Below are 11,563 nucleotides of genomic sequence, written 5' to 3'. Positions count from 1 at the left end.
GCCCCTGACTTTCGGTAAATGCGTAGTTTTATTGTTTAGCAAGTTTAACTCAGTCCGTTTATAAGCCAGCTACAACACAAAAAGTGTGAATGGGCTTGGAATCGAGTGCAATTATTACGCCGCATAGTCACAATCGTTTCATGACAAGAAAATTCCACGATAATCTTTCGTTGTGGTTTTGCTTTGAAAACTTTCAATTTGAAAAATTTGTCAGTTAGTTGAAATTGATTGGTATTCAGTCCTTCATTATATGTACAAAAATCAGTCATTTTTCCACATCTTATATATTAATTTTGCAAAACAAATACTAATAAAATGTTGTTATTTTTTACCTGTTAACAGGGGCACACTGTACTACAGCACTATCAACCACATTTAGTCATGATCTGAATGACGTAACCCAATCAATCTATCTCTGACAACAAACTAAAAATTAAGTCACACGCTATGCAGTGAATAAAACTGAAAGGTACATATTCAGTATGATTTTTAAATTCCATGTTCCGTTTTATCGTAAATAATTTTAACTGCTCCCTAATTTTATGCATTTATTCAATATCTGTGCTTACTTTATTAGCCCTCTAGTGTTAATTAATTTCTGCAGTTCATTTACAAATAAACCAGGAATCACTGAAATATCATGCAAATATCCTATTTCGACATAGTCTGTACTGACATGAAATTTGATCCAAACATATTGTGCAACTAATATTTTGTCATCTTCTTATTGTAGTGTAAAAAGTGTGTCACCACCATACAACGTGAGATGCTACGAGAACTACTACATTTAAAGTGTGGAGCAACCCGGAGGAGGTAAGACAACTTATTTTAATTATTGTTTGATAATTCAATGTGGTACATTTGAAATCTAATTTTTGTCACTGTGTAACACGCAGTGACTAAATATGGAAGTAGACCACAGTAATAATTTATCTGACAACTGAAAATCCAGCTTGCTAAATTAATTCGAGGTTCCTTTTTCGCTTTTTCAGAGTTAAGCAGAGACATCCGAGTAACTTCTCCATTACTCAGCAACGTTGGTGAGTTTGCATGTGTTAGGTTACGGGTATTTCCCTGGGACTCCTTTATCATGTGGCGTGGCGGTAACAATTGTTACACATATCTTCAATTTTTTAGCTGTATAGATAGGCTCATTTGTGATCACAACAGTGCTCGACTTTAAGTTGGACCGTTTCCTTTTTTTTTGTTACGGTTGACCTATTTTACTGTGTTTACTCAAAGTTAAAAATTTTGCATGTTGTTGAAAGTGGAATGAGCATCGCGACAGTTTATCATTACTTACTCGACAACAAATCGTGTTTAGCTACAGATATAATAATCTAACTATGTTTGAATCTTTGAATGATGTCGTTTAAGTGGTGGATCAATCAGAGGCTTAAACATATTCCAATGATTGTTTAATCGATAGTATTTCAAAGTTTGGTAGATCGTAACGTAATCAAATTATGTGATATATCTTGAATCATTTTCAATTTTTTTTATACCCAGCAACTATCGAACAACTGCAGGCTTAGCTCGCTTAGAAAAATGCTAATTAGCATTCAGGATGTTTTTAATTGATCTTACAAAAGGTTGATATACCGATAGTCAGGCAGCAATCACTAAAATATTATTTTCGCTGACTACGGTATAAAAACATTTTGGTCCCCACAGATAACCAATGAAAAAGTAAGTCACAGTGACCACGGCGCAAATGAAGAAGAATGATGTGTGTTGGAAAGAATGGAGAATCGTTTAGAGCGAATATAGGTAATCGGGTAGGTAGGTGGTCGTTTTGGGATCCGTCGCGGCGTTTAATGCAGATTGTACGTGTGAATCTCTTTTTAACATTTCCATTGGGTGGTTCCGTTGGGAATAAGGCGAGGTTAAGAAGGTCGCGATGTTACTAACTTTTGCAATCCACAGCGTCAAATGACCACAGTGATTTTCCTCCAGAAACACGTAAAAGACTTGAATATAAGAGTCTTCGAAGTATTAGTGAGCTTTCAAATTTTACCGAGGTTCAATTCCTCATTTCTGGTCGCTCTGCAATCATTTTCTAGCCGTCATTCAATTTAATTATTTAGTCATTATCGACAATTATTTCATTCAATTCATCTCTGTGATCGTCTGAATGGGCAAAACGCATCTCTCGACTATCTATCGCGTTCCGTGGTACGCCGGATGGGGAGAGATGCTGAGCTTGAAGACGTCGCGTCGAAGAGGACCACCGACTGTCACGCCACACAATAATGCATGTCCTCCAACCCCCCTCCCAGACTTGACTCGCATCTAAGAACAACAATTCGCATCGCAACGTGTCGCATTCAAAAAGACGCAGATGCGGATTGGATTTCTCCAGAATTTTGTGACAAGTCCTAGATACTTAAGGTTTTTTGACAGGTTAATCGGTCGCGCCAATTTACGCGTAGATTAATCACGGGAATCAGATACGCCTTTTGGGCGATGATTGATAATCAGGGTCGCGACAGACCGCGAAAACCGGGAAAACCGCGCAAATGTCAGGTAATTCTGAATTTTTTAACTGGAAAATTCACAAAAAAGTCAAGCAATTATATGTGAGCAAAATTGTTGCACCCTGATGACGCGAATCGATCGCTCATGCCTTTTGCTTAGCACTTTTGTTAATAATATATGAAAAAGTAAAGCACTCTCGATGTGTTAAGCCTCCAGCTTTTCAATCAATTTTCTCAACAACAATATTTTCAAATATAAATTGAACGCGCCTTTTGCGCGTTGACTTGCTACTGTATAGTTCTAAGAGAAAGCGCGGTATTCGCAAGCTGGCGGTCAATTCATGGGTGGTTCATGAATCTTTTCATAAGTATTTATAAAACATATCTGAAGTGTACAAAAGTATTTTTTAGTGATTGTATTGTCTTTTGTTTCATGACGACAAACTAATTGTTTTTACAAGCATACCGAGAAATATTGAATCTTAACTTGAACAAAATATTTATTTTAGGAATTCCAGGTAAAAAGTTAATTTTCATTCGAAAACTTCATAATTTTTTATCAATCATAGAAATGATAGAGTAGAAAACTGTTTTCGCGAATGTTGACTTTGAGCACGACATCGTTTTTGTCGGTGCACGCACTTTTGTCATTGTACTGATCGAACTTCGTCTGTTTTAGCTAGTCACATGTTTTGTCTGTTTCAGCTAACCAAACTTTTAAAATGTTTCAGTTAATCATGCCTTTTGTCTGTTTCAGTTAATCACACCTTTTAATGTTTCAGCAAATCAAAGCTTTTGTCTGTTTCAGCTAACCAAAACTTTTGTCTATTCCAGCTAATCAAATCTATCGTATTTTCGATGAAACTTTTTTCACCAACATCTGAAGCGATTTCTGCTATGATTTCCGAAATCTTCAATGAAGCCCTGATAAATTGTGCTAAAATCGAATTAAAATGTGTCAAATTTCTGATCAGAGAAGTATTTCATCTGAGGCAGCTTGGCAGAGTATCTTTTTTGAGGCAAGACATTTCTCCGATCAGTAATTTACAGAACTTATCAAGGGTCTGTTGACAATTATGAGGATTGTACCAGAAATTGATTTCGATGTTGGTAACAAAATTTACGTCGGAATTACTTCAGTTCGTATTTCCGATACTTGCCAAGTATTTCCGACGTAACTTCTGTTGCCAACATTAGTTTAAGTGTTTTGAGTATTATTGTATAAGAATAATGCGATTGTTTTATTCGTCGCATGTGAAAAAGCGTTTGTATGAATGTGTGCACACTGATAACCAATGAAAATTTTGCAGTTAAATTTGTTTTCCATCATTCTTGCTGCAATAACATCATATGTTAACATATTTGTAATTTATTTCGTTACTTCCAATTAACAATCCTAGGTTTTTTAATTCTTAGGATGAAAACGCAACTCAGAACCACTGATGCATCCACACGCAGTTTTGACATGCGGCAATTTGACGCCCTTGAAAATCCAGCCTAGTCTATTCAAGTCTGTGCTCTGGCCACCGTCAGTCACTGCCTCTAGCGGCGATACCTCGAATCGAGTTGACAAGTTATTAGTAATGGTGTTGATACGCATAGCTGCGCTGTTGTGAACGAGTTTTTGTCGGATTTTCTACCGTGTAAAGATTCGTAACAAGCTTGTAAAATGTTTGGTGCTAAGAAGGAAACTAAACGGAGAACGAGACCTGCCGGTCGTGACGGAGGCCTAGCTCAGGTAATTAAGTATTCCGAATTAAACCGCCTGAAACTCTGGCCGTTGTTTAGTAACGACGATTGTTGGAGTATTTTATGACTAATAAGTCATGTTTTGCGCGTAGTATGGACTTTTTGACGTGCCCGGTCAAATCGACAGCTTCGACGGTATGAATGACTTAGGCGACGACGATGACGAGGATTTTGAAGCAGAGTTGGCCGCTTTGACTTCAGGCAATGACAAAACACCAAAACGTCGCAAAGGTATGTATTTATTTGTCCAGTAACTCCATTTCGTGTGGAGTAATTTTTTCATTGATTTCATTAATGCCTGCAAAAATCACTTTCACATGTGTACGTGTATTGCTAAATAAACACGTTTAATTGCTATTTGTCAACAAGTTAATCTATTAGCGCCACGCCTCTGATTCGCTTTAAATTCTGTTGTTTTTTTTTTTTTCTACCACGAATCATGCTCTATTGTTCTTTTATTTCTCAGCACTAAATTTTTAAATGATATTTGCATTTGTTTGTCAACATGTCATTCATTTCCTCAGATGCGCCAAAAGTGCTACCAAGTGCACGGCTGGATGTCATGGTTGCAGAAAGTATGAAGGATATTGGTGATGATGAGGAGCTATCAGGAGATGATGATGACCCTGATCTTCTGGTAAATTTTCTTATACTTCTTAAATTATGTATAAACTTTTTTTTAACTGTAATTGGGCCTGGCAGTGTTCAGCCATCATCAATTTTTTTTTAAATCATTTTGGTACAGAACGAGTTGCACGAGCTGACAGGCGAAGACCCTACAGCACTATCAACCCCTGAGCATGAGCAGGAGCGCCCTGTTGCTGAGGCTAACGAGACAGAGACTGAAGCAACAGTGAAACTCCTAGAAGAGCGCTTAGCGAGTTACAAACTAGCTGTAATAAAGGCTAAAGCTGAAAATGAGCCTGGTCGTGTTCGAAGATTTAGTAGAGGGTTAAAAACCTTAGAGGAAATGCTCGTGGGTGCCAAACATGGACACCCAATTAACACTGCAGATGTACCACCGCTACTTCCTCCTTCCGCCACTGGCCCTATTACTAAAGGTAATTTTGTCAACCTGAATTTTTTTTAGATATACTTCTTATCCGTTCCCATTTTTACAGAGCTTAAACTTTATTTCTCTTTATATTGTAGAAGAACTGCCAGCTGATTCCACGCCTATTCCAGAAGCAACTCCTGTTGCACCTGATGCTGCACCTGCTGCTGTGCCCGCACCACCTGCTGAAAAAGCTGAGGAAACTTTGCGATTACTGAAAGAGCGCCAGCGCGAGTATCAGCTCGCTGCAGTTGCCTGGAAGAAAGCAGGCAACACTGATGAGGCTATCAAGCTAGTTCGTATCTCTAAACAATTTGATATTGTTGTCGAGGCTCTTGGCGCGGGGGATCCAATTGATTTGTCAGACATGCCACCTACCCCAACACTTCCTACAAAGACTGCTCCAGATAGTGCACCTCCTGCTACTGCTGGAAAGGAAGACAGCGAGGCCCAAAATGATCCTCCACCAAAGGCGTCCTCTCCTGGTATTTATATAGATGACTGTGTTTCCTATAAAAGATCTGAAGCTGCTTTTCCACGTACAGCAAACAGTTAGATACAGTAACAGCAAAATGCTCTCATTGGCTGCTTGCTACGTATGTACGTGGGAGGGGGCTTCTGCTGTATGCAGCAAAACCAAGTGCTGTAGACTGTCAGGTTATTACTACTATGAATATCAATTTTCATGTACAGCAAAATGCTAAAGAAAACACCAGAATTCATGACCGATCAGAGCATTTTTGCTGCTGCTGCATCCAGCTGTTTGCTGCATGAGAAAAAACAGCTTTACTGCTGTTCTGCCAGAATCAGGGTTTATTTATTAACTGAAAAAATTTCCGAAACAGTAAGTGTCTCAAGTGGTGGTGATGTCCTTGGCTCGGCTCTGAAAGAACGCTTGGAGGTCTACAGGCGCATGAAAGTTACAGCTGAAACAGATGGAAAGGGTGCAAAAGTACGAATGTATGGACGTCTGTGCAAGCAGTTTGAAGAAGCTATTAAGATACATGAGCGTGGAAAGCCAATCGATTTGGAAGACTTGCCCACACCTCCTGGTTTTCCCCCACTAGGTACTTTAGTAGGAAACACATCTCCACCCAAAGCAGCTGCTGAACCAGGACCAGGATCAGAACCGATTCCTGAGCCTGAGCCCTCTGAGGAGGCGGATCCCACATCTACACCACAGAGGAAAGCCCCAGCTCCACCCCCACGAACAAAGCCAGGTAAAATTTTTAAAGCACCAAGTTTAAAGATAAAACAGTTCATTTACTTCTACAGTCTTCATAAACTTTATTAGTTTCTCTATTCTTGTTGTAATACGAATAAACTATCGACAGCGATGCCGCAAAGGCAGGGTCGTACGCGAGCTGATAAGCAGTTATCAGAACTTCAAATGCGTCAGCACGAACTTAAACAAGCTGCACTAACTGCGAAAAAGGATGGAGATTTAGAATTGGCAAGAACATATTTAAGGCAGGCGAAAGGGATGGAGCCCTTAATACAGGCCAGTATAGGCGGTCTCCCAGTCGACATGAATTCTGTACCATTATCACCACTCGCAAAGCTGCGCTTGAATGAGCTTAATGATCCAGACAGCTTTGTCGTTGTCGCAAGCGAAGATTCCGTAGCCATTGAGGGAGATGGTGACGACCAGCAGATATACGAAAACATGGAAAAGCAGCTGGTGAAACATATAAAGGTACAGTGACAAAGATACAAGTTCAGATATGTTGAATAACCTTTGACAACGAAACTAGATAATTGTACCTGCTAATTTATGGAACGATTATTCGCAACTATTTACAGACTTGTCTAGCATCGCGAGATCATTCCAAAGCTATTGGTGATGTTGCCGGTTACAATAGGTGGGAGCGTATGGCTCTTGGCTATACCCGTGATCTCGACATGCTAAGGGTGAAACGTCGTGACGGTCTTCCACCTCCGGTGCATCATTACGAGACCAAGTCGTTTGCCATTGTGCAGTAAGTCATAGTCACTTATCTCGTTCACAATTACGTATCCTGGAATACTAGTATACAGATTTGTGGATCACGATAATTCATACTTATTTTTCTAAATGGCACTCATTGTGACGTAGGTGCTGTACAGACCTCGGTGACAACGACATAGAGATTACTATAGCGAGGGGGGTCAATTATCCACGTGAAGCGGATACCTATGTCATGTTTAAGTTCCCGTATCCCTCAGAAAATCCACCATCAGATAGAACATCGACTGTCAGGGATAGCAACAACCCGGAATATGAAGCAGTGTTTCCATTGAGCGGGGCTCTCGATCGTACGGCAAGACAATGCCAGCGAGTTTTCAAAAGACACAGTCTGAAATGCGAAGTCTGGGCGAAAGGGTAATTCAATGTTCAATTTGTACATTTATCTCTTTTTTCAGTCGTTGCCCTTTTTTTACTGTTGGATATTCTGTAACATTTGTAACCCTGTGTTACGTCAACGCAGTTCATAGTCTTGCATCGGAATCGTTAGATAAATTCCAGTTATATTAGTAAAGTTAAGTTACGAATGGAAAATTTTCCAACGTTAATGCAAATCAATTTAAACGTATACTTGAACCCTGGCGCATGACTTAATTCATTGTATATTGGGTTTTATTGAGTCGTTGATGACAATTTATTGATTCAAACTAGTAAAAGTAAATATTGTTTCTCACCTATAATAAACATTGCACATTCGGTTTAGAATTAGATTATCTTAGTAAATAGAATAGGATGTTGCTTGCAGATGCTCGTTGAATCCCGTCCTGTGTTGCACTCACCCAAGGTAGGAAATCTTCCTACATTATGTATGAAACAAGCTTTGTCGTATACATGTCGCATGTAACATAAAATGTCCAAATTCCAAATTCCAAGTTCTCCTCAAGCCTGCGAGATCGTCGTAAGAGCAACTTGTTTTTTTTTTTCTAAGTATCAGTTGAAATGTCATCTAAAGTTATGAAAGGAATATGATGAATGTAGAGCAGCCCAACCAAAATGTTGATTATGCTTTTACTTCTGATTTCAGAGGGTTTTTCCGAAGTGATAGTCTTTTGGGTACCGTGACGGTAAAGTTGCACCCTTTGGAAACAAAGTGCATTCTTCACGACACCTTTCCGGTAAGTTTCCAGAAGCAGTATCGCAGTGATACAATGAACATTTAACAAGCAAGATCGCGTAGGAAAAAGAATAAATATCAGAAATTTTTTCAAAACTTTATCTTGGCGACAACCGTAATGTTACCGTATGTATGTATAAAACTACCTTTATCAGGAGAGCACGAAAATTTGGTGGATTATTTTAACTGTTAGTCGAACATTTCTCACTCTATCGGTATTTGCTGATTTATTTCAGCTAATGGATGGAAGAAAACCTGCGGGAGGCAAGTTGGAAGTAAAGATACGGGTGAGAAATCCAATTCTCACAAAACAGGTCGAACAAGTTACAGACAAGTGGTTGGTGATCGATCATTAATCGATAAGTAAGTTTGGGATCAAAATGCCTTTGGGACTGGTGATAATCATTTGCAATGACAGACGAATTTTGGTAGTAGTAATAATGAATTGCACAACGTTTAATTACTAATTACTTATTGCCAATGCCACAAACTATTTCCTCCGCATACCGTGTCTCTTAGCATTACAAATTATATATTTTAATATCACTTATATAATATGTATTTATGTATATATGTATGTATATCTATGAGCAAAGTGATGTACCATGATATCTGGAGAGATTTTTATTTTTGCCGCAACGAATATTATATGTAATAGCTTACCGCTGAATATATTTAATAACAGAATGATTAAACCCGTTACTCGTTATCAACTCTACGCATATATAAATACAACAGTAACGTATTTTACGTGTACGGTCTATTTGCTATAATTACGTGTATGCACTACAGATACAGTGCAATCAATTGCATCCTGCCCGCTGCAGAGCGGGATAGATATATAAGCGCGATGTGATGTAGCTGTATCTACGATTCCTAGATAAGAACAATAGACGGGATGAATTCAGCTAACAACGCATTGTTCGATAATAGCTTCCCCCTCGTTCCTGGCGACCATACCAGACCGGGGTTGCCTTAAGCGCCTAGCCGGCTATGTTCGAATAAACGATTTCGGGAAGTTTTCAACCGCCGACAGGTGCTTCACTCGCACGGAGGAACTCAACTGAAATCGTACTTGAACCCGAATATCCTACCATTGAATTCTATGCCAATCAATGAATCACTGGACCATGAGTGCGACGAGGAGAGTAAATCATTCATCGCGCCTTGTTATCGTGTTATTGTTAAAATGATGATTGCGCAACTGTGATGTCGGATCTCCGTTAAATACTGTTAATCGTATTTTACAATTCTTACATATTCCAAATAATGAAATCTCTTTCAACTTCAGGACATGATAGCAACCACAAGCACAATCTTAAACCCTATCGCATCCCAAGTTCCGAAGAAACTTCATTACTTGATAAAAGAATGCAAAACTGCCGTGTCTGACGGCTGTCCGACATCCCATCAAGTCGATGCTTTGTGTTACCCTGAAATCCCTTCGGCCTGCTGTCGGTGAGATCGGAGCTGTGAAGAGCGATCGATTGCGCGACAGGTCAATATCGAGTCGAAAGTTGGTGCAGGTTGAATGCAGGCAAAACCGACCCCCGGTGACTCGAACACTCTATGCCAACTGGGCACAGCGGGTATCTCTTCGGTACCAGTTGAAAGAGAGTGAGAGATAGAGAGATAGAGGGGAAATGGTGCCGATCGCTGCACTTCCCCGTTAGTTTTCTATTGTGTGCGTAAACTCGTCTATGTGGACGCGTATACCCAAACCGCGGATCGGGACAGCCGAGATCGTCGGGAAACAAAGCGATTTATTTGCCAATTAGACAATTGGCGCTACGCGGTCCCTCGGAAAGGGCATCGAACAGCGAAGGGTTGCCTAAAGTGCGGCAGCTCCTACTGCCACACGTTCGTTGCAGGCCGATGTTCGCAAGAACGCGAATTACACGATTCGCCGACGAATATTTGCCGAGTTGCCGAGTAGTAGGTACGTACCACGTACCTACAACCCACCGACCCGGTGTTGACCTTTTGGTCCACGGGAGGCAGGCCGCGTGCAAATTAACGATGTTTACGCTCAACCCTTGCCCCCCCACCTCGCCCTTTTCGCCGTAACCCTTTTTACCCTCTTTCTACATCGCGGAGTATGAATATGTGCGTAAATGTACTATGTACGCGTTACGCATACACAGGCGTATCGTCGCATCAAGAGACTCTCGGTAGTCTCTCGTACGTATCAAGTAGTCGCAGTAAAATTATGTATACGGTACGTGAAACGCCGCGCGCTCACGCGCCTCTCGCATTTTAAAATATAAAATAAAGCGAGGGGAGAAATATGGATGGATGGACGGCAGAGAAAAAGGCGCCGATGAAAGTATAATATACATGCGAGTGTGCGTATGTATTATGTGTGTATATATATATATATATATATATATATATATATATATATATATATATATATCTCATACTGCCGCGGTCCGATCTTATTTCGCCTGTACTAAGTAAAATTTTTGCATCTCTCATATATCGTCGTTCGCAGCGATATTATTTCATATACGGTATAGGTATATTAGACTGGTCGTTCATGAAAATGTTTATGCTCCAAGTTGAAAAAGCTTAACTGTTAACATTGAAAAAAGAAGATCCTCAAAGTTACAATGTTGTTTTCTCACAATTAAGGGGTGCCGATAATTTAGTTTGAATTTTTTATTTTTTTTCTTATAAGCTTTTATTTGTTTTCAGAGCTTCATCTTTTTGAATTTTGTAACGATCCAAAAATAAAAAAAAAATCAAACTTTAAGACAGATAAATCTGGGATTGAAAATACTTTTTTACTCACATATTTTCAATTTTTCATGATGGAATATTCAACATGGCGTTAAAAAAAATATACCCTATAAATAAGTCTATGAGAAAAAAAAAAAAATTATAGGCGCCTCTCAATAGTGGGAAAAGAGCATCGAAACTTTGAGGATCTTTTTCTTTTTTCAAGCTTAACTCGATTTTTAACAAGATTTTTCAACTCGGAGAATAAACATTTTTTTCAACCGCCTGTCCAAGATATGTATATAAGATATGTGTAATGTGTGAATATTCTTAACGCGAGTCGTTGGACGAGGTTTCATCGATGCAAGGATCGGAAATATTGTTACAACTGCTAGGCGGAGAAATCGTAGGATGAGAATCGCGTAAATATTGACTAACCGCGT

At 39.4% G+C, this 11,563-nt stretch overlaps 1 protein-coding gene across 3 annotated transcripts; it reads left to right on the top strand.

Annotated features, from left to right (window-relative positions):
- Window positions 1-4,038: 4,038 nt before the first annotated feature.
- l(2)gd1 (lethal (2) giant discs 1) lies at window positions 4,039-9,008 on the top strand. Of its 3 annotated transcripts, none has more exons than XR_011176312.1 (12): window positions 4,039-4,215; window positions 4,319-4,457; window positions 4,751-4,863; window positions 4,972-5,287; window positions 5,379-5,765; window positions 6,126-6,500; window positions 6,615-6,976; window positions 7,084-7,259; window positions 7,376-7,642; window positions 8,017-8,069; window positions 8,310-8,400; window positions 8,636-8,653. XR_011176312.1 is itself a non-coding variant. In XM_046611415.1 (12 exons), the coding sequence occupies exons 1-12, from the start codon at window positions 4,147-4,149 to the stop codon at window positions 8,753-8,755; spliced, it is 2,454 nt and encodes an 817-aa protein (XP_046467371.1). In that variant the 5' UTR covers window positions 4,039-4,146; the 3' UTR covers window positions 8,756-9,008. The 3 variants fall into 3 exon arrangements, 2 of the variants coding, with proteins under 2 accessions (XP_046467371.1, XP_046467372.1); XM_046611415.1 differs by having other exon boundaries at window positions 8,031-8,069; window positions 8,636-9,008; XM_046611416.1 differs by lacking the exon at window positions 8,017-8,069 and having other exon boundaries at window positions 4,040-4,215; window positions 8,636-9,008.
- Window positions 9,009-11,563: the final 2,555 nt, after the last annotated feature.

Source organism: Neodiprion pinetum, chromosome 2 (assembly GCF_021155775.2).
Source record: "Neodiprion pinetum isolate iyNeoPine1 chromosome 2, iyNeoPine1.2, whole genome shotgun sequence".
Lineage (NCBI taxonomy): Eukaryota > Metazoa > Arthropoda > Insecta > Hymenoptera > Diprionidae > Neodiprion > Neodiprion pinetum.
The sequence above is the reverse complement of the archived record's forward strand: the minus strand, read 5'-3'. Positions and strand labels throughout refer to the sequence as shown.